Genomic DNA, 20,602 nt, shown 5'->3' with positions numbered 1-20,602 from the left:
GCACGAGAGAGAACTATAGTTCCCAGCATGCCCTTGGGGAGGCAGGGGACTTCCACCTCTCGCGAGAGCGCGTCGCTGGTCTCACTTCCGGTCTGAGGGGCGCAAGCAACGACACTGCCCAGGGCCACGGTTGTCTAGGGCTCAGGTAAGGGAGGGCCCTGGGGTTAGCCTGACCCCCGCCCCCGCGTGCAGACCTCCCCCGGGCTCTGCCCCCCCCATGGGCCCCGTATGGAGACCCTCCCCCCCGGGGCTCTGCTCCCCGTCAGGGGCCCTGAATGCAGACTCTCCCCCGGGGATCTGCTCCCCCCCCGTCAGGGGCCCCGCATGCAGACCCCCCCCCCGGGGCTCTGCTTCCCCATGGGCCCCGCATGCAGACACTCCCCCCGGGGCTCTGCTCGCCCCTGTATGGAGACCCTCCCCAGGGCCCTGCTCCCTTCCCCTCCCAAATCTGCCCTGCACGGAGATCCTCCCTCCCTTTCCCCCAGCTCTGGCAGGGCTCGTCCCTCAAATATGTTCACCCCCATAAGCAGCAATCCACCCTGAACTGCCCCCACCCCGCCTTTCCATTTCTAAAGCAAACTCTTGTCTAGGCACTGCCTGATCCCCTAGAGGCCTGCGCTCCTCAGCCAGGGGTGCTGGTCTGTGGAGGTGCGGGGGGGGGGAGGGGTGAGCGAGCATGGACAGTGGCTGCTTACTGGAAGGTGGGGAGGGAGGGACCCTCAGCCCTAGGGTCTCTGTACCTGTGTGTGCTTATTGCTGGTTTCTGTGTGGTTCCCATCACCAGAGCCTCTCTTCCTGCAACTGCAGGTCTGCCTATAAGAGGATGTCAGAGAGCTCAGCCATCCTGGTCCTTCATCAGTCCCTGCGAAAGTGCTTCCAGGCCATACAGCAGCAGCAAGAGGCTTGGCAGACAGCGCTGACAGACTGTAAGCCCCTCCTGAGCTCCCTCAGCAATTTGGTGGAGCAGATGCAGGCCTGCCAGAAGGTCACATTTGCACATACACCACTGCGAGGCTTCCCAGATCTGGAAGAGCAGTTAAAGTACAAGCAGCGCTGTGCAGCAGAGACCCTGCTGGAAGAACTGGGGGGCAAAGTGTAAGAGGCTGTTGTGTCAAGACCTTGAAAGTTGTGAGCATTATGAAAGCTTGGGCAAACATGCTGAGAGAGGTGCGATTCCCCTTCTGGCCTGTTGGCAGAATTCACATCTGAAGGGGAGGTGATAATATCAACCTAAGCATCCCATTTCTGTCTGGAAACATTGTACCTCTTGTTCTAACAATAAGTGAAATCATAACAACTGAAAGTGATGAGCAAAAAAAAATTTTCCTTGCTTTTCAATTTGACTTTATATGGTGGGCCAGATTCTCAGGTGGTGTCCATCAGTGTAGCCCCATTGAGTTCTGTTGGACCTTTGCTGAATTACAATAGCTAAGAATCTGGCCGAGTATTGTTAAATATTCGTTTTCACCCTTTGTCCTCGTTTTGTGTCATCTTTCTCACAGAATCTTGGAAGTTTGTGTGGGATGAGCATTTTAAAAAAGGAGAAATATATAATTTTAAAATCACAAGAATTATCAGGAGTCTCAGCCATGTGTGATACTTAATAGTTTAGAGGTGTTAATAGTACTCATTAGATTTCAAGTTACAATGTCTCTTTAAATTATGTAATTTGTTCATGCTTTCAGCAACATGCTCTATATTATCAGTTATGTAGTCACATAGGTTTGCCTTTTCCTCGCATTAATTCCCTAGTTCCAGTTCAGGTTTGTTGTTCAACTTACCAAACTGTCACTGCAGGGTGAAGCTTTTTCTTTTTTTTTAGACTTGTCCATGTAATTCATTTTGGAGTATAAAGTGAATGAGCAGCAAAGAATCCTGTGGCACCTGCTTCTTTGTGAATGAGGCCATCCTTTGGAAAACACAGCCCTGAGTATTACTCTTTTTTCGCAGAGCTGACTTGCAGAAGGTGCGGGATGTAGTTAGTGGCTACGTGGGTGCTGTTTTCCAACTCTATGAGCAGCATGCGGATGTGCTAGGTTTTGAGGCTTCTGTGCAGCGTACTGCTCTTATCCCCTCGGTGGCTGACATGTTGGAATGGCTGCATGATATTGAGAGATATTACCGCCATGTGTATCCTTCACTAGAAGAGCTAAAAGTTCGTAGCTCAAACAGGTCAAGGAGGTTGTTGTCTTGATTCACGTCAACAGAACTGGATTTACCTTTATTTATGAGTTGTCATCAACTGGTGACCAATAAGGTCACAATAAAACCTCACCAAGGATCTTGATGGACAGCTCTGTCAGATTGCTCCTGCCCCCACCTTCAGGAGTCAGTCCCCTGGCCCTGCTGTTTGGCCATGGGAAATGAGATGAATAGGGGAAATTTTTAATAAGTGAATTTCTCAAAGAATTTAGAAAACACAGCCCATAGAGGGCAAAGAAGCTTAGATACTTGGGGTGACTCTCGTTATTGGGTTTTTACAAGGAACAATTTGAGCTCTCTCAGCATGTCCTGGTGGGAGAGGGAGTTGGACTTCAGGGCTACAATGGGGCACTACTCTCTCTCTTGAGCTCATAACTTCCTAAGAAGTCAGCTTGCTTGTGTTTCCTTCTCTCCCTGACCTCCCTCTGGCCCCACATTTCAATCCTTACCTTCCAGAAAGATACCTGGAGAGTAAACTCCTCCTCCTCCAAATCAGATATGAGAACTTGCCAGACATGCAAACCCTGCCACAGTCCTGGGAGAGGATTTTGGAGCACAATAGCCGAAACGTGGTTCAAGGTATTTTCATAACAACTCTTAAACATCTTAATGTGAGCTTAGTGCTATTGAAAGGGGCTGGTGTGGTGGCCCTGGAGACTGAAGGCCACTGTTTATCACCTGAACCTGTACTGTGCTGGGTCTCTTTAGTCTGGAAAAGAGAAGATGTGGGGGGAGGACACACAACACAGTTTTCAAGTACGTAAAAGGTTGTTACAAGGAGGAGGGAGAAAAATTGTTCTTCTTAACCTCTTGAGGATTGGACAAGAAGCAGTGGGTTTAAATTGCAGCAAGAGAGGTTTAGGTTGGACGTTAGGAAAAACTTCCTAACTGTCACGGTGGTTAAACACTGGAATAAATCTCCTGGGGAGGCTGAGGAATCTCCATCTCTGGAGATATTTAAGAGCAGGTTAGACAAACACCTGTCATGGATGGTCTAGATAATACTTAGTCCTGCCATGAGTGCAGGGGACTGGACTAGATGACCTCTCGAGGTCCCTTCCAGTCCTGTGATTCTATGCAGCCACAACAATGTCCATCAATTAGCGCTAGCATTTCGGGATAGTATTTGTTATATAGACACTTGTCCTCTGGGAACTGGACTGAGACCCACTGACCAATCACTATATGGTAACAACTTGAAGTCGCTGCAAACCTGGAGTTGACTGGAACTGGGACCTTTGAATAGAGGCAAAAGGTTCAGTATCCCATCTACCAGGCCTCCTAAGATATTGTATTGTTGGTGGGTTACTCACCGTTGGTCCTTGGTAATAAGCGCGGAAGGTGGGTGGGGGTGTGTGAGAGTGACGACAAAAATAACATTTAGCACAACATTAATGGCTTCATTTCTTTCCTCGCAACTTAGACACTCTTCTGAAGGTCTCCTTTCTGGAGACTCTGTGAGGGGCTCTATTATTAACCAACTTGCAGAGAGAAAACACCAGAGGATTTGTATGGAATGATTAGTTTTGGGTGCCCAGGATAATACCTGTTCAGGGTACCCATGAAGAACCTGGATTTGCTGAATGAGCTAGCCCAATGCAGGGGTTTGCCTGGCTCTCTGCTGTGAGCTAAGTGGTCTGTTAAAAGTCAGACAAGCCTGGCACCTGGCCCCCAATGTGAGTGGCCCTGCTGCTTCCTTGGCTTATGAAAGTGGACTTGATGTAGCAGCTGAAACAGTGGCTGGGCTCATAAACTGAAGACAAGTGGAAAATGACAGATGTGGACTTTCTTCTTTAGCTCAGGGAGAGCTGCTGGCAGCAGCCCTCGTGGACTTTTTGTATGCTAAAGGAAATACATTTTTTAAATAAAAAATGTGTCTGAGTATTTGTGGTTAATGACACACTGCAGTTATACCCCAAGTAGCTAAATAAATGTTAGAGTGAAAACCTCCACTTAAAAATATTCCTTGTGTTATGCTTACCTACTGTCCTTACATGTAACACTAAAGATTGCTACAGCATGAAGTCTAAAGAGAAACTTCTGATTGCTTCTTTTTTGCATTTGTCAGCAATCCATCTGTTCAGTTTCATTGTTTCCTTTTTTTACTTGTGTGGGGCCTTTACCCAGCAAGGCCAAAGAATAACCTGTTTTCAAAAGGTGATTATGAAGCTGAAATACTGGCAGGTGCCACTGTAGTTGCAGAAACTACATTTAATATTTTCTGAATGTACTAGGTTTCAAACTGCTGGCTCCAAGTAGAACAGAACTTCTTTAAGTAAAGGATTCTAGCTCACTTCTCTAGCAAGGGCTGGCATTTTACCGCTGCTCTCTGTCCCATGAAGTAAAGTGATTAATATTTAAAAGTAAGATAATTCTCCATTACGGGGCAGATAGTGATAAGCAATTCAAATTGGCTTTATACCCCAGCCAGGCAGCTGTAAGACAACCTTCCTATCAGTGCTGTTCTGAGCGAGCCCCTGATTTTAGCATTTGCCTTTGGTGGGGTGCAGGCTTCTTACATGTAGAACCTTGGGCTTCTGCAGGGTAAAGATTATCCAGTATGCTGTGCTTCTGGGTTTCCCACTAATGTTAGTGGGAGCCATGGGCAGTGTAAATCCATTTAGCTGTAGACTGATGGTTTTGGAACTGAGAACACCAAAGTCATTCCACTTAAGACCTAAAGATGGATTTGACCTCTGTCCTAGAGGTGGAAGGTGAGGGCTTGTCCATGCTCTGCACACCAGTGGGGAAAATAAAATGGCCAAGCATCCTATTGTGAAAAGTTTAACATTTTCATCTTCCTCCACAAGGGGGTGGTATTGCAGTTCTTTTTCTAATTAAGTAGTTTTGTGGGGGGTGGTGCCAGGAAAAGGAAGGGCTTTGCCCTATGTAGAAGGGAGAAAGTTGACTTGTGGCATTGCTTACAACCCCTCCAGTCCCTACCAGGAAGGTGCTGGTAACAAAGTGCTGCCCTTTGCTATACAGCTCTCCCTTTTCCTGCTGGGGGGGTTGATGTGATGGAGATTTTGAAAGCAGTGTGTAGACCAATGTTCTCCATGCTAAAAGCACCCCACCCTTTTGCTTGGGGCAGCCATGTGCTGAATAGGGAACGGAAGACTTAATTCTACACCTTTCTAAAAGCACGTGGCACAGGATACTGAGAGACTTGTTCCCTGTGTTTCTCTGCAGCCTAGCGAACAAGGGTGGGTGCCTTAAGCACCACTGAAAGCATTGCTGAGAGATGTATGAAGAAGGCGGCATTCTCCACAAAATGTGAATGCTTGGTCCTCACCACGTACTGGTGGCAAGACACTCAGACGCCAGAATAGACTCTGAACTATTAAACCTTAATCTGCAGCTCGTCCTAACCCACCTCCACTTGCTGCCTGACAGCCTGAGCGACAGAGCTGAGCCTTCTCGTGTGCTGGGGGGAGTGAATTCCAAACCCAAGGGCCCTCAGCTCTGCAGCAAACCACCTCCCCTACCATGAGCCGGTCAGTCACTAACCAAACATGCTCAATGTTATTGAAGGCTGCTGACACCACGAGGGATACGCACCTGGCCTCTGATCACATTGCTGATCTCCCCAGGCAATGACCCAAACTAGCACAGTCACTGTGCTATGCTGGGCCTAGGCTGACACTAGATAGATTTCGCTTCTAAAGACTTATTCAGTGAGAGACGTAGCTCCTTGTTTCCTGGGCCCAGACACTGTGACATTAATAGGAATTAACTGCAAAAGGGAGAGAAATGCCTCTTTGTGCTTTGCTTTTAGAACAAATTGACTCTCAAGCCCAAGGAGCCATTTGGCCACGTGAGGGCACTGCTAGACCTGCCTACGGAGGGGAGCATATTATCAGCTGTGTGCTTCTGAGAGCACAAATGCCTCCCATCTGCTGACAGCGTTGGCTTTATGAATTTTTATTTTATCTGCACTTTTAATTGGAATGGGAGATAAAAAGAGCTGCCTCCCTGCCTTTGCTGTGTCTCAGGTCTGCCCAGCCTGGTCCCTCCTCTGCTAATATAGAGCGTACATTAGATGCAAGGGGACCCCTTGGGTACAGATGCAGTGTACATGTTCTCTCAGCAGTCAAAGGGGGTGTCTAGCTAGGGGGCAGTGCTCCCACACAGGCTCCATCTAACGGGTCCCCATCCCTGCAGCATGTGTGATTAAGAGTTAAGGCAAAGGTTGTCAATGCATCTCTCACATGACAAGAAGGCATTTGTACCCAGCAACAGCAGGGGTATCGACTGGGTATGCAGCACCCTGCAGTCCTCTGAGCTGGACTAAGGGAAGTCACATGGCAACTTCTGCACTGGCACAGAGAGGCCAGCAGTCCTGCTTGTGCAGTAGCAGCCTTGTGAGTTACAGTGCTTGTTGGTTTTTGGCTTATTGCAATTGGTGAGAGATGCCTGGCTGGCTGCCTGGTGAAGACCATGCTGCTTTCCCCCTCTGTGCCAGGGGAAGCAGCTTGGAGGGAGATAAGACTCCTGACTCTGCCTTCTCACATGCTTGGTTTAGAGATTTCACCGCAGAGGCTCTGTCTTCCTTCAAGAGATGGACTCTGGCTTCCAGGGCTGGGGGCCTCTGTCCCTGTCAAGAGGCATTTATTACAGTAATGCTCCCCTCTGTGTGCATTAAAGGCAGATTGGCTAAAGGGTGGGCTCAAACCTGCTTGAATTCCATGTGCGTGTGGATTCTCTGCAAAAATATGACTGTGCAATGAGTCAAGGTGCAACTATCGCAGAGCCTTGCACTGAGTCATCTCCCTGTAAGGGAAGAGCAATAAGACCTCTTCCTCCTCCGGCAGGGTTTTAAGATAAAGCAGATGATGTGGTGAAGATGTTAGTTTGGGAGCTCAGCCTTGAAGAGCCTGGCATCGGGGGGGGGGGTCGGAGGAATGCTCCACCCTGCAGGGGAAGCACTCTTTTCCCCAGAGAGAAGCTCTTTTCTAACCACAGACCAAAACCCACCACTCGCGCCCTTCCGTGGGCTGTATCAATGGCTCCTCGCTATTTAGAGCTGCTCTACCACTGGCACAGACAGGGCTGCAGCCCATTAATGAGGCTGATGAACGTTTCCCCGAGTACCTCGCTGCGGGGCAGCATCTCGTGTTTCCTTTCATCTCACATTCCCCCCACCCTGAGAGTTGATCCCCCCCACTCCACTCCCAGCCTCTGAAATTCAGCACCTGGCTTTATCTCTGGTTTGTTTGTGACCATTTGTGTCCCACCCAATGACGGAGTCACTGGTTAAGAATTAGGAGCCATTGGCTGCTACCTGGGATTCACCTCATCCAGGTTCCCCTGAAATCCTGCCTGCTTCTCCTGGGCTTGAGCGGGAGCTGTGGAAGGTGAAAGGGGAGGACTGAGGCTGTTCTGTGGGCTTGTGGGATTCTGGCATCCGAGTGTTACAGCTGCACCTTGTGGCTCTCTCCAGCGTTAGAGCTTCAGTAGCAAGTGCTGGTGGTGTTCCCTGTGATGGGTCGATGCATCCTCCAAAGTGCCGGCCTTTGGAGGGGAGCTCAAACTGAAGTCCCCTTGCCCACGTAGAAATTAAAGCTCCCAAGAAATAATCCAGGTGTCCGTGGTCATATCACTGCCTCCTCCCTTCAATTGCTGTGGACGAGCTATTGCAGAACTGTAGGTCCATACACCTGCACAGGGCTTGTGCTGCCAGGACATAGCACCTTGTTCTGTAAAATGTTTTGGGAACAAGTAGCATTTGGGAGGTGGTGGGGAAACCCAAGTCTGTTCTCAGGTGTGTCAGGATGATCACAACTTGCTTCTGAGTATATGCTGCAACTTAGTCCCTCGTCCCTCCATTTTGTACACCCGACCGAACCAGCCAGGAGAAGAGACGCTGCTTCTAAGCTCCATCTTTATACATAGTTGGAGTGTGTGCAGAAGGATGCGAATAGCTGGTAATACAAGCAGCTGAGGCTGACACATCCCATCAGCATATTGGCATCAAGCTTACATGTTTTATGGGCTTTTTTCGGCCTGTGTGATGGCTTTCACATCCCATGACTGACACCCATGAACATCTTCTTAGTTTTAATAACATGCACCCAGCCAGCTTTAATAAAACTTGCTTGGCCAAAGAGTTGCTATAAGCAGATAATGTGCAGCGTGATATCTACAGCCTGGGAGCCTCATCTCACCCCCTTCCCCAGCCCCCGCCCTGCACCAGTCATGCCACAACACTGGAGCAAAACAAATGCCAGTCAGAGGTGAGAGACTTTTGTCAATGGTTTTTCTAAGGGGCAGGGCTGCAATTTGATTGCTAAAGCAAAGGCTGTGGGCCAAAGGCTGCTGCCCGTACATGATGCAGGGGGGCAGCCCCAGCTCAACGGGAGTATTTGCAGAGTAACGTACTATCCCACCTGAGTAAGGATGGCAGCTAGGAAGTCAGGCTGTTCTGGGTAACTGGCCACAAATAAAGACCAGGGTTTCTAAGGTTTAGAAGTCACTCTCCTCTGAGCTGCTTGTCCAGGAAATGCACCCCCCACACACACCCTGTGTGTCATACGTGGGTAGGACGGGCTCATCCAGACCCAGTCCATCAGTGCTGCATCCCTCAGTGACCTTCATTCCCCGGTTCTGAAGCAGCATCAGTGAAGACAAAGCAAAACATGAAATCCCGGGAGTTTAGGAGCCAGATCTTGCAGGAAGAGGGAAGAGGCTAATGGAAAACATGCCAGTTCCACTGCAAATGCTGATGATCAGTTCTTCAAATGTCATTTAGCACATGGACTGACGCCCTTCTGGTTTTTGAGGGATGGAATCTGAGAGGGCTGGCAGCCCCACCTAATGAACAACAGCTGTGTGGGCTCATTCCCAGCACTCATGGCATGACGCTGGCAAAGACAATGATCGGAAATTGACTTCTGTTGAGATGGAGGTTGAGGTATCTGCCTTGGTCACCAGAAATCTCAGGCGACAATAGATCGTGATGTTCCCAGAGCCAGGCAGCCTGTGTACTGCATGCATCACTACATGTAGCTCTGAGTGTGGATTCCTCCACTCTGACCGCGAGTTTCTGAAGCGCAGCTTCATAAAGGAGGAATGGAGCTTGGAGACCTGGCACAAGCCAGTATGAACTTGTCATATGTATGAACTCTCAGCCAGTCACAAGCCAGGGGTTTGGGCTATGTGTGGTGCACGCTGGTATAATCCTTTGTCCTTTTCAGCTGACGCTGCTGAATTGCTGTGGATGGACAGTTAGGCTGAGATTTTCAAAGCTGGGTGCCACATTTCCATTCAAATGAATGGGAATGGGTGTCCGGTTCCTGTAAGAAGTTCTGTGAATCATTTCCCCCTGCCGGTACATAGTGACTCTGGAATGGGACCCTGCTATTGGTGGTGTTTGCCTCTGTCCAATGTGGTGTCACATCCTGAGATCCCAGAGACTGCCAGAGCCCGGCTATACCTGTGCATTGTGGGGATTAGCTGAATCTGCACTGACATATTAAAACAATATGGGGTGGGATCTTCAGAAGTGCTTGGCCTTGGCCTCACACTTCTCCTACTACAGCCCATGGGAGTTTCACCAGACACCCCGGTGGGAGCAGACTTAGGCCAGTGCAAACTTTTGAAAATTCTACTCAGATTAAATTAATTGAGCCTCACAGCGGCTCTGGGAGATAGTTACGGGCTATAGAGGGTTTTACTTCTCTCACCCCTGGAACGTAACCTGCGCATCGTAGTTTAGGACAGGAAGTGAAGACTGTCTTGTCTAATTGAAGCTGTAGGGAGGCAGAATATAATGGAGTTGGAATTTGACCAGGACTGTTGAGAGCTCATTAATCAGGGAGCCGTTTTCAATGCATAACAGCAGCAACTTTATTGAACCTCTAAAGTTATGGACAATGTTCCACAGTCGTCAGAAGGCATCTGAACTATCCCCACACAGAGATATGTCTGTCCGTTATGCAGAACTTTATACAGAGCCTTCATTTAAAACACTTATTTCTAGTTCTCATGGATATGGAGAAATGCTTGAAAACATGACCCGAATGTAACCTAGTGGCCCAGAAGCCATAAGGCAAACAAATCAAAACCGACCAATTTTATTTTTAGTCGAATGATTTTTTTAGTTATTGTCATGATTTTTGGGGAACCATTCTTCTGGAATGAGTTAACTAATAATCAGTGATCCAGGGCTGGCCACACTGCTCCACTTTTGAAGAATACCATGAGATCTTGATGGGTCACAAGTGGCCGTGACAGCGCTCTGACTCCAAATGAGGTGATGCTGGATGCCCCTGCATTTTGGAGGTGATTATTTCATTGTGCTGTAACACTCACAGCTGACAGGACATTCCTTTGAGGGCATTTGCCTGCAGTTCTCTGGGAAGGCCAAGGCGCAGACACATCTTCACATCAGAGTACTCTAATTGAACACAACTGTGGGCTGAGATGGATTTCGGGAACTGTACCTTACAGCTCAGACAGCCTGCCAAGATCCCCAGCTGTTAACAAGAATGTCTTTCCTCACATGTGTTAATTCCTTTTAAGCCAGAATCCATCAAAGGATCTCTGCAGGGCACGAGGCTTCCCACACTGAAGCTGTGAATTCAGGACATCGCTAGTTTGCATTGTGGAGGAGAAGGTGGTTTCTACAGAAATGATACCCATTTCTCAACACTCAGCTTTGCTTTGGAAAAGTGTGGGAGGAGAATTGGGAATGGTCCTTTGGACAGAGTCTTAGCAGCATCTGAAAACAGTTAATCAGTCAGCATCCCTTGTAGCGCCAGCCAGGCAGGTGCCATGGCCCGGAGCGTGCTATGGGACATGTCTATGCTACAAGCACTGCTGCAGCTGGGCCGCTGTCGTGTCGACACTTGCTGCTGTGATGGAAGGGGTTCCTCCGACGTAGTAAATCCACACTCTGGCGAGGTGGTAGCGAGGGTGGCAGAAGAACTCCTTTGACCTGGCAGTGTCTGCAGTGTGGGTTAGGTCAACCTAACTATATGGCAAAATTGTTCCCAGCCCTGAGCTAGGTTGATCTAACTCTTCAGTGCAGACCAGGCCACAGTTTTGTTTTTTTCACAACTCTTCCTCTTGAATGTCCCATTACAAGCTGCCACCCGCCCTGTCGCCAGGCGGTGCCTCACTTTCTCCTCTGGCGATAGAAATCAGTCCTGAGGCAAACTTTAATTCAATAACTTTTTGTTAGGGGGAAGAGGGTGGAACTTTCTTCATTAATAACCAATAAACTAACAAAGAAATGGCCCCAGGCTTCAGCTTCGCCTCACCAGAGTCTTATTCTTCTCCTCATCCCAGGAAATCACCCGCAGCACCTCTTGCCCTCCCAGGCTCAGCTGCTCTGGCCTGTCCATGCTGGGGTTGACTCTTTATTTGCTCCCTCTCAACACACCCGTCAGCCTCCTACTCCCTTCCCAGGAACCAGGCTCACACTGTAGGCCTCTCTGGTGCCGCACTCTTCCTAGAGCTTATTGCTAGGAGCTCCCATCTCCAGACAGTTCTCTTGAGGCTCTTCCTGCCAACACTTAGCCCTCATTCAGGGCTTGTCCCTCACTTATTCCACCTTCTACAGGTTCCTCCAGCCTGCAAGAGCTGCAGGACTTCTCCACAGAGAGCCTTCCCCTTCCCTGGACCATGTCCTCTTTGCCCTGCTCTAGCAGTCTCTCCCAAACTCAGCAGCTATATTTCTCATTAGCTAACAGGTGCCGCCTGGAGCACCTGATTGCTCCCAGGGTAGCCCACAGGTCGTCAGGGGCCAGTTAGGCACTGACCCTTCCTGAGGAATGACACTGCTCTGAAGGTGCCATTTTGAAGAGCATGCCACTGGGACAGCACACTCTTCAAAATGGCATCCCCCATGCAATAGCAGCCAAAGCCATATTTGGTTTTGTCTCAGTATGGGATGGGGACAAACCACCCCAAAAGATGACTGTCCAGTTTAAACCGGATGAAGGGCTGGCTGGCCCGTGTCTGTCTGATCTCATCACTGCAGTAGCTGAGGACCTATCCTAGGCCTCAAGAACAGAAGTTCTGTTCCTCCTGCCAGGCAATGAGGAATCTCCTGGGTGGTGTTCAGTCACCACTCAGTGCCCAAGGCGCTTGTGAGAGTTCTGCTTATTCTGTATCTGGTTCCAACTGGCTGGGCAGAACAATAATAAAAACTTCCCAGAGCCCCACCCAGCCTCTCTGTCTGGGGAGCTCAGCCCTTACAGGTGCAGCTCATAATACCACATTCTGTAGCTCTCTGGGGGCTGAAGGTTCAGAGTTCTAGTCTCCATAGGAGCATCACAGTCCATGTGACTAATTCACCCTGAGTCAATACATCTAGACATAAATGAAAGTGAATCTGAGCTCTTTTACTCATGGAGAAAGTTCCTTTACAAAGTATGCTGGGCAGAGCTCTGTCTTTCAGGAATGCAATAAAGCAAGATTAGCAGCTGGAGCTACCCTGTTAAAATAGAGTACAAAGTCCATGCTTTGATTTTCAGCTCTGCCCCCCTCTGATTTAATGTGAAAATAGTTACTTTTCATTTGCAGGAAAAGCACAAAGTAATAAATCAGTTACTAAAATTAAATAACCACAAAGCGTTTATAGAAGCAGCTGATTTTTATCAGCTAGTTTGTATTTCATATAAGTAACATTTTAGTACAGACTTTGCAGTGAGCTTCAAATGTGATGCAATCTCTGCACAGCTTTGCTTGAAACATGGGGGATTTGCTAAGGGTAATTTGACTTTCAGTGCATTTTCCTCTCCTCTGCCTCTTGCTTTCCCCATTGCTGCTTCACTGAGCACTAATCAAGGTTCTTCCTTTTGGTCTTAGAGTGGTAGCTGTGTTAGTCTGTATCAGCAAAAACGAGGAGTCCTTGTGGCACCTTAGAGACTAACAAATTTATCTGGGCATAAGCTTTCGTGGGCTAGAACTCACTGTAAATTTGTTAGTCTCTAAGGTGCCACAAGGACTCCTCACTGTTTTTTCTTTTGGTCTTGCCACCATCAGAGCAAATTTAGGGTCTGCTGAGCAGTATGCCTCGGAAACCTGCCAGATGGTAATAACATTGTGTCTGAGAAGTGCCCTTGAGCGTAGGTATGTCTAAAAGCTGCCCTGAACTCCAACTGATGTGACAGTGACCCCAGGCTTGGCAGCTAAATGAATGTGCTGGATGAACCAGTCTGAAAAAAATAGGAACCAAACGAGAACCTTTGCACCAAATTTATGCCTGTCTGTCTGTCTATCCTACGTACAAATCACAGCAGTTTGCAAGCATTAAATGCAATTTTAAGCTAAGCACTACAAGAGCCCATTGAAATAGATGCTTCTCTTGCCTAAGGTTCAGAGAGTTACATTTGCTTAGATTTTTTTCTCTTTCTAAATCCTTCTCCTTGTGGGTAGAGGCGTCTGCAGAGAGGGGAGTTTTGCACTGAGCTCTGAAAATGGACAAAGTAGGGTTCGTTCTGACCTCCTCCACTGGGAAGCTGCCCCATAGTCTAGCACCTAGAACTGAGAATGCCCCAAAATGTCCCTTAGCATTTTTAGTTTCTGCTTCCTTGGTGAGTGAACCTGTCTGAGTGGGTCCCTGATGGAGAGGTGCTGTCTGAAGTAGTCTGGACTCACCCACCATGGAGATGGGCACACTAGAAGATCTTTAATAGATAGATAGACCACAGAGGGCTTTGACACTTAGGACCAAAATCTTAGATCCAGAAGCAAACTGGGAGCCAGAGGAGGGCCCAGGACACTGTCCAGGGTTGTGTAGCAGGGCTGCTAGGTCCTCATCTGGGAGAAACAGGCCCAGACTCCCAGTCTGTAGATGAGGTGGATAAAGGCGCTTGTCATTTGTTTAGAGAAGGCTTTCGCTGGTGAACAGCCTCTCCCAGTGCCTTGCCTTGCTCTGGCCTGCAGGATTCCACTTCATTCTGGCCATTGCCCACATCTGAAATACCAGGCCCCTGACCTTGTAACTCTGATGACTGTCTTGTCTCCTTACCAAAGGATTTTGTGGATGAAATCATCACATCCCTTTGGTATCAGGCCTGGGGCTTTGCTGGCCTCTGCATGAGCAGGACTTCAGCCCTGGGATTGCGTCTCGCTAATATCCCTCGACATAGCGCAGGCACTATAGCTCTCGGGCTCAGTCCAATGCAGATTTCTGTTCCCTTGAGCCTTGTCTTTGCATATATTGCTGTGCCTTATTGACCCACCAATACCTTGGCGAGCTGGCATGAAGCCGGCAGCTGGGGAAGCAGGGAGGATGCATGTGAGAACAGTTTGACATTTAGTGTTTGATTTTTTAAAAGATGAACGTTTTCTGACAAGGGGGATGCACATGAGTTTACTCTGGTCTGCGGACAAATTCATATAACCAAGTTCCCAAGAACTTTGCCCCCATGGCATGCTGGGACCAGTGTTCTGAAAAAAGTGTGTATGGGGGGGGGTCTATCATAATCTGGGAGCAGCAGTTTTGGTAAGCCAAGTACTTATGGTGTGCCCATCAGTGACCTGCTCAATTTTTATTTTTTTTCCTGGGTCTGCGACTCCTTGTGACTCCTTCTACCTTTAAGCATTGGCCCCTGTCGGCAGACAGGATACTGGGCTAGATGGACCTTTGGTCTGACCCAGTATGGCCGCTCTTATGTTCTTATAATGGGACTAAAACACACAGGTGTCTAGCCCCAGACTCAGCACTCCAGACTTTACCGATTTGATGGAAAGCAGTACTTCCTGGGCTCCTTACCAGTGATGAGCAGAATACCCTGGGTTTCAAGTAGATTTGAAATCTGAATTTAGTACAATGGCATTTAGCCATATAGGAAATGGCAAAGGGATTTGGAATTTGAATTTCAGTTTAAGGTTTAATTAGGGACAGAAATGTGTGATAAAAAGCTCCAGGAGCCATTTAGTTCCATAAGCCCCCGTGGCTTTCACACTTCCTCTCTCAGACTTTCATCTTGGCCTCAAACAGAATTCCTTTGTGATTGCAGGCAGCTTCAGAGGCTTCTTAAGTTTTATCCACTCAGAAATAAAACAACCCCCCCCAGCCCCTTATACATGAACAAGTTCAGTCTCTCTCATTTCTACCCTTTGCCTGGCTTCATGCTAATGTTTCTTTAGTGTTTTTGACTTTATTACAGCATTTGTCCTGTTGATTCATTGCTGAGTCCCAAGGAGCGGGAAGGCTCTTAATCCTATAGATGGGGGTTGAATGGGAACACATGTAAATGGGAAGCAAGTTTTTGTTCTTCTGAGCTGACAGGAGGCTCCAGCAGAGTAGAGAATTAGGTCATGCCAACAGGGGAATCCATGGAACAAAAGATTTTCGGGGCTGGCATGCTCCATCCAGCCCAATCTGGCTCAACCCAGCCAACTACATCCAGTCCATCCTGTCCCTGCTATGGTACCAGCACAGCTAGGATGGACTGTTCCGCAGCCTCGCACAGCCAGTCCAGCCAGACTTGGCAAATGTACTCCAGCCTAACTCACCTCCTCTGCCAGCTCTGGTGGTTTTTTTTAATCATAATCCACCTTCCCGCTTTTCCCCTATGCCCTTCCACCCCCTCTCTCTTTCTGTAGAAGCAAGTCTACAGTAGGTGTCTCTTGAACTCATTAGAACTCCTTGTCCCGGTTGCCTTCCCTCTAATCCATTCCAGATGTCTAGGACCCTTTATGTTTAGCAGTTCAGCCTTCATTCCCCATTTATTCTTGGTTTCCTAACTCTTAAATTAAGCTCCCTTTGTTTTCCAGCCTTCTCACCAGTTTGAGCAAAACCAATTATATTTCCAAACCGAAGTCACATGAGAAGTCTGACATCTGCCTTGTATAAGGCTTTGAAAACTACCAACAATCAACATTTTAGAAAGATCATAGTCTTCCATTGCACCCAAATTGGAGATGGCATTTACAATAATCATCAGTCATAAAGAGCCCTGTTCTAGCCCATTTCATTCAAGACTCTGACAGCACTTTAGTGGGGAGCTCTGCTTATATTCTCCACCGCTCCCCAGAGCCTGTCTTCTCGCCACCCTCCTCTGGCACCATGACAAACCTGCAGAGCACCACAGGAGGCTGGCTGAGGGAACTCATCAGGTCTCCCCAACCCCTCTCATCAGAGCAATGACCTCCCACTTCGGACAGTAACAGCCATGAGATGAGGCAGCTGCCGCTCTCTGCGCTGCCGTTTCTTACCGCTGACTCCATGACTCATTCATGTCTGCCTGTTCCCAGCTGAGGTTTAGGTGCCCAATGCTCTCCACTGGTGCTTGCACCTTTCCCAGTTTTGCTTAGTGCCCTTCCGGTTTTAACCCTTCCTCAGATAATTTTATTGCATCCACCACTCTCATATTCCCTGCAATTTTACAAACTTCTCTCATGTCCCCTTCCTTGTGCCTAACAAATGCAAAGTGTGGTGGTGGAGGAGAGATGGGGAGGACTGAAGAGACTGAGATCAGAGCCAAGCCTAGAAATATTTGACCGGTCTCAAGTGTTAGGGGTGGGAAGAAATGCTCAGGAAGGAATAACTGGCAGTGACAGGATCAAAATGAGCAGAGGACAATTTAGGTTATTAGGGGGAAAAAATTCCTAGCAATTATGTTGCTTAGATTTTGGAAGAGGCTTTCAAAAGAAGCTGAAAGAGCCATACTGTGGTGTTATTGGAGCGTGGGTCACACAGATTCTCAGGAATTGTCAGTAGGAACTGGCCTGGCCTGGCTGGGACCAGGATGGATATTCTATTGGGCGTTTTCCATTTGAATGTCTGCAACAATTACCCCATGGCTTCTAGTTATGCCACAAGAATAAATATTGTTTATTGGCTCAGAACAACGTGACCTCACCATCCAAGCCTTGTTAAACAGGGAAAGGTTCCCACTCGTTTATCTAAGCTGCTTAAAGAGACCCCATTACGGCAGCATTTGAGCACTTCCCAAGGTTTAATGTATTATTCTGGCAGCATCCCTGTGGGGCGGGGCAATGCAATCATTCCCCTTGTCCAGATGGGGAAGTGACGCACAGAGAGGCAAAGTGATTTGTGCAGGGTCATCCAGGGAGTCTGTGGCAGGGCCAGAAATTGAACCTGGGTCCCAAGCTGGTGTTACTAACCACTGCACAATCCTTCCTCTTCAGCTGGCTTGGAAATGTCCAACATGAGAAGTTCACCTTGGATGTTGCTGCTGTGATGCCATGGACTAGGGCAGCAGTTCTCAAACTGGGGTCGCCAGAGCTGGCTTAGACGTGCTGGGGCCTGGGCTGAAGCCTGAGCCCCACTGCTCAGGGCCGAAGCCTGAGGGACTCCGCCCTGGCTTGCAGGGCTCAGGTTACAGGCCCCCTGGCTGTGGCTGCAGCCCTTGGGCTTCGGCTTGGACCCCTTCCCCACCCAGGGCAGTGGGGTCTGGGCTTCGGCTCCCCCCCCAGGGCAGTGGGGTCTGGGCTTCGGCTCCCCACCCAGGGCAGTGGGGTCTGGGCTTCAGCTCCCCCACCCAGGGCAGTGGGGTCTGGGCTTCGGCTCCCCACCCAGGGCAGTGGGGTCTGGGCTTCGGCTCCCCACCCAGGGCAGTGGGGTCTGGGCTTCAGCTCCCCCACCCAGGGCAGTGGGGTCTGGGCTTCAGTCCCCCACCCAGGGCAGTGGGGTCTGGGCTTTGGCTCCCCACTCAGGGCAGTGGGGTCTGGGCTTTGGCTCCCCACCCAGGGCAGTGGGGTCTGGGCTTCGGCTCCCCACCCAGGGCAGTGGGGTCTGGGCTTCGGCTCCCCACCCAGGGCAGTGGGAATCAGGCGGACTCAGGCTTGGGTCTCCCCTCCTGGGGTCGTGTAGTAAGTTTTGTTGACAGAAGGGGGTCGCGGTGCAGTGACGTTTGAGACCCCTGGCCTAGGGTAACTCACAGTGATTTACCTTTAAATGCTTCTTTATGGAGCCCTCCAAGACAGGCTGGGCTGGAGTATTTGTCCTGAGTTACCTGTGCAAGGGGAAAAGCAGCAGTTCTGCTCCTGAGAGGTGTCCGTCTTGTGGCTGTTTGCCCCAAAGAGGGGTTTGTGCTCTATGAATTTGTCCATGAGTCGGATGTCAAAAATGGGTATGGGTGTGAGAGAGGCGAGAAAGAGAGTCTGGAAAAGAAAAATGGATTTGAAGTGATTCTGAATCTCTGGCAGGAGCTCAAAGCCCAACTGTCTGTGGCAGCCAGCGCTGGCGTGATATCCCAGACACAGACAAAATGTCCTGCTAACAAGGGATTAGTGAACACTCTAACGTTCCCATTTGCATTAGTCACATCTCTGCTGCAGTCATGTCAGGAAAAGGCAAATCTTGGGGCATGCGGAATCCTCAGTTAAGGCAAAGAGGGACCAGAGAGCCTGAGTTTGTCAGGACAATCCTTCTTTCTAGTAGCAGTGCACTGGCTAGGAGCCGCAGTGGTGGATAGACCTGCCTGGAGGTGCTGACACAGGACACTGCTATTGGTCAATGGTTTGGAGAAAACCTAAACATGCTAGTGGAATCACCCAGGGCCCCTTGAGCTGGACACTGTTCCGCCAAGTCTAAAAGGCTTTTTGGTTGAGTTTAACAAGCTTAGTCTCTAAGCCTTTGAGATGTCAGTTTGCTGGCAGGTTTGCATTCAGTAGTTTCTGCATTGCCAGGGAATGCAATTGCTCATTTCATTGGCTTGCTTTGATTTCACTAAATCAGACTGTTGCTTTGCTTCCCAATTAGCCCCTTCTGCTCAGCAGTAAGAAGCTGAAGAGAAGAGTCTGGGGAGGGAGTGCAAAACATTCACCATCACGGGAGGAGCGTTCCCTGCCTTCCTCCTTCTTTGGGCCAGTGGAGGTTCAGAGCCAAGAGAGAGAACAGCAAAGCTGTAACAATGAATGCTAGGGTGACAAAGGACTGTGGGTTCCAACCCCCCCCCCTCTCTCTGCAGCTCCGGAATAAATTCAAACAGCAACCACTGATCGCGCTATCTCCTGGGACATCTTTGTGCTGCTGCTGCGGGTCAGAGAGCTCACATCCTCTAACCAGCCCGGACCCCGGAGCCTGCACTGACATTACTGAGGCTACTGGGGACAAAACATGCCACTGACCACTTTGGACACTGCGATGGGGAAATAAAAACTTCAAGCAGATGCAGGGCCTGATTCCAGGGGTGTGGGGCATTCGGGACTCCAGCTGGAGTCTGTAGGAGGTGGCACCTTTCCCACCTGTGAGTCTACAGAAGGGAACGGGTGAACAGGTGGGATTTCCAGCCTCCTGAAGTCAGGCCACTAGTGAAAGTGTAAAACACTCCCACAGAAATGAACGATGAAAGACGCTCGTCAGTGGCTCCACTGTCCCATCGCGAGCTTGTCACGCTTTGGAGCTTGGCTGTAGCAATTTGCTGAACTGGCTCAGACAAAAATCTGTCTTGACTTTTCTGTCTAACCTGTCTAGGTATTTATACCTGACTCCTCACCATGAGATCTACTCCTACTAGTACTGGCCCAAACCCGAGCAACCCTTTTTCAGGCTGGAAAAATTCAGCTAATTTCTGTGGGGGTTAATTTACAACCCTCCTCCATGGTGGAGCTTCTGGTCTTCCTCCTTTCTGCCAGAAGGGGAAATGCTATGGAAGAATCTGCTCTCACTTGTATCAGCTCTGGCCAGCATCCCCAGGAGCTGAATCTTTCGGTGCATCTCTGAAGCCAGCTGTAGGACCTTTTGATGTTCGTCTGGCTTTTCCGAGTGTTGCTAGCGCCTTGTGAGGCTCTGGCCTTGAACAAAGCGCAGTGTGACAACCAGTGAGGAGGTGAAGCAGAACATTGCTTCAAACTGCAAAGAAACAACTTGCAAGGAGGTGCCGTTCAGGGTGACTTCTCATGGTGCAGAGATTATTTCATTGGCTTTTGTTATAAATAGCTGAGAAATGCAATAACGCCGCTTGAATGACTATTGTTAAACAAAAACCTTGGGCCCTACAGCGGTTTAGTGCATGATTTACAGCTCTAATGGGAAGGGATGATGGGAATAAAAACACGCCATCGGAGGTGCTTTATTTACCATTGGAGGAGTTGTGTAGCTGGTGAGGAATCCATTAGAGAGATGCAGTAAATTCCAGTCAGTCAGGTAGGAATTGCATTAGCTACCTGTGAGGTATTTCCTTTTATCAGCTAAGCTACAGAAATCACCCAGAGCAATGTGTGTAACACTAAGGGTAGGACAGTGACAAGGGGATAGCATGGAGGTTCTGAATATTGCTGCTTGCAATCTGAGCAGCTGTTTGCAGTTTTTACAGGGCCGTGAAGGGTGTGGAATACAGAGGTTTTTTACAAATCAGACGGAAGCTGTTGGTGCATCTCGGATTCATATTTAGGATGTGTGCCAAACGAACAAAAGACAGCTTTGGCCTTACAAATAAAACACGCCAGGGAATATTCTGTGTCAAACCCTGGATCG

The 20,602-nt window shown here is 48.9% G+C and overlaps 1 protein-coding gene across 2 annotated transcripts; it reads left to right on the top strand.

Moving 5' to 3' along the window:
• The first annotated feature begins 11 nt into the window (after positions 1–11).
• On the top strand, positions 12–4,086 carry C23H1orf109 (chromosome 23 C1orf109 homolog). Of its 2 annotated transcripts, none has more exons than XM_039511820.1 (5): positions 12–145; positions 808–1,095; positions 1,951–2,130; positions 2,663–2,781; positions 3,626–4,086. In XM_039511820.1, exons 2-5 carry the CDS (start codon positions 824–826, stop codon positions 3,661–3,663), a joined length of 609 nt encoding a protein of 202 aa, XP_039367754.1. In that variant the 5' UTR covers positions 12–145; positions 808–823; the 3' UTR covers positions 3,664–4,086. The 2 variants fall into 2 exon arrangements, with proteins under 2 accessions (XP_039367754.1, XP_039367753.1); XM_039511819.1 differs by having other exon boundaries at positions 40–145; positions 785–1,095.
• Positions 4,087–20,602: the final 16,516 nt, after the last annotated feature.

Source organism: Mauremys reevesii, linkage group 23 (genome assembly GCF_016161935.1).
Source record: "Mauremys reevesii isolate NIE-2019 linkage group 23, ASM1616193v1, whole genome shotgun sequence".
NCBI classification, from domain to species: domain Eukaryota; kingdom Metazoa; phylum Chordata; order Testudines; family Geoemydidae; genus Mauremys; species Mauremys reevesii.
Note: the sequence above shows the minus strand (reverse complement) of the source record. Positions and strands in the feature narration are given on the sequence as shown.

Coding starts and splice junctions, on each gene's coding strand:
- C23H1orf109 (XM_039511820.1), top strand. CDS start 824: ATGTCAGAGAGCTCAGCCATCCTGGTCCTTCATCAGTCCCTGCGAAAG. Junction 1,096..1,950: donor GAAGAACTGGGGGGCAAAGT/GTAAGAGGCTGT, acceptor CTTTTTTCGCAG/AGCTGACTTGCAGAAGGTGC. Junction 2,131..2,662: donor GAGAGATATTACCGCCATGT/GTATCCTTCACT, acceptor CCTTCCAGAAAG/ATACCTGGAGAGTAAACTCC.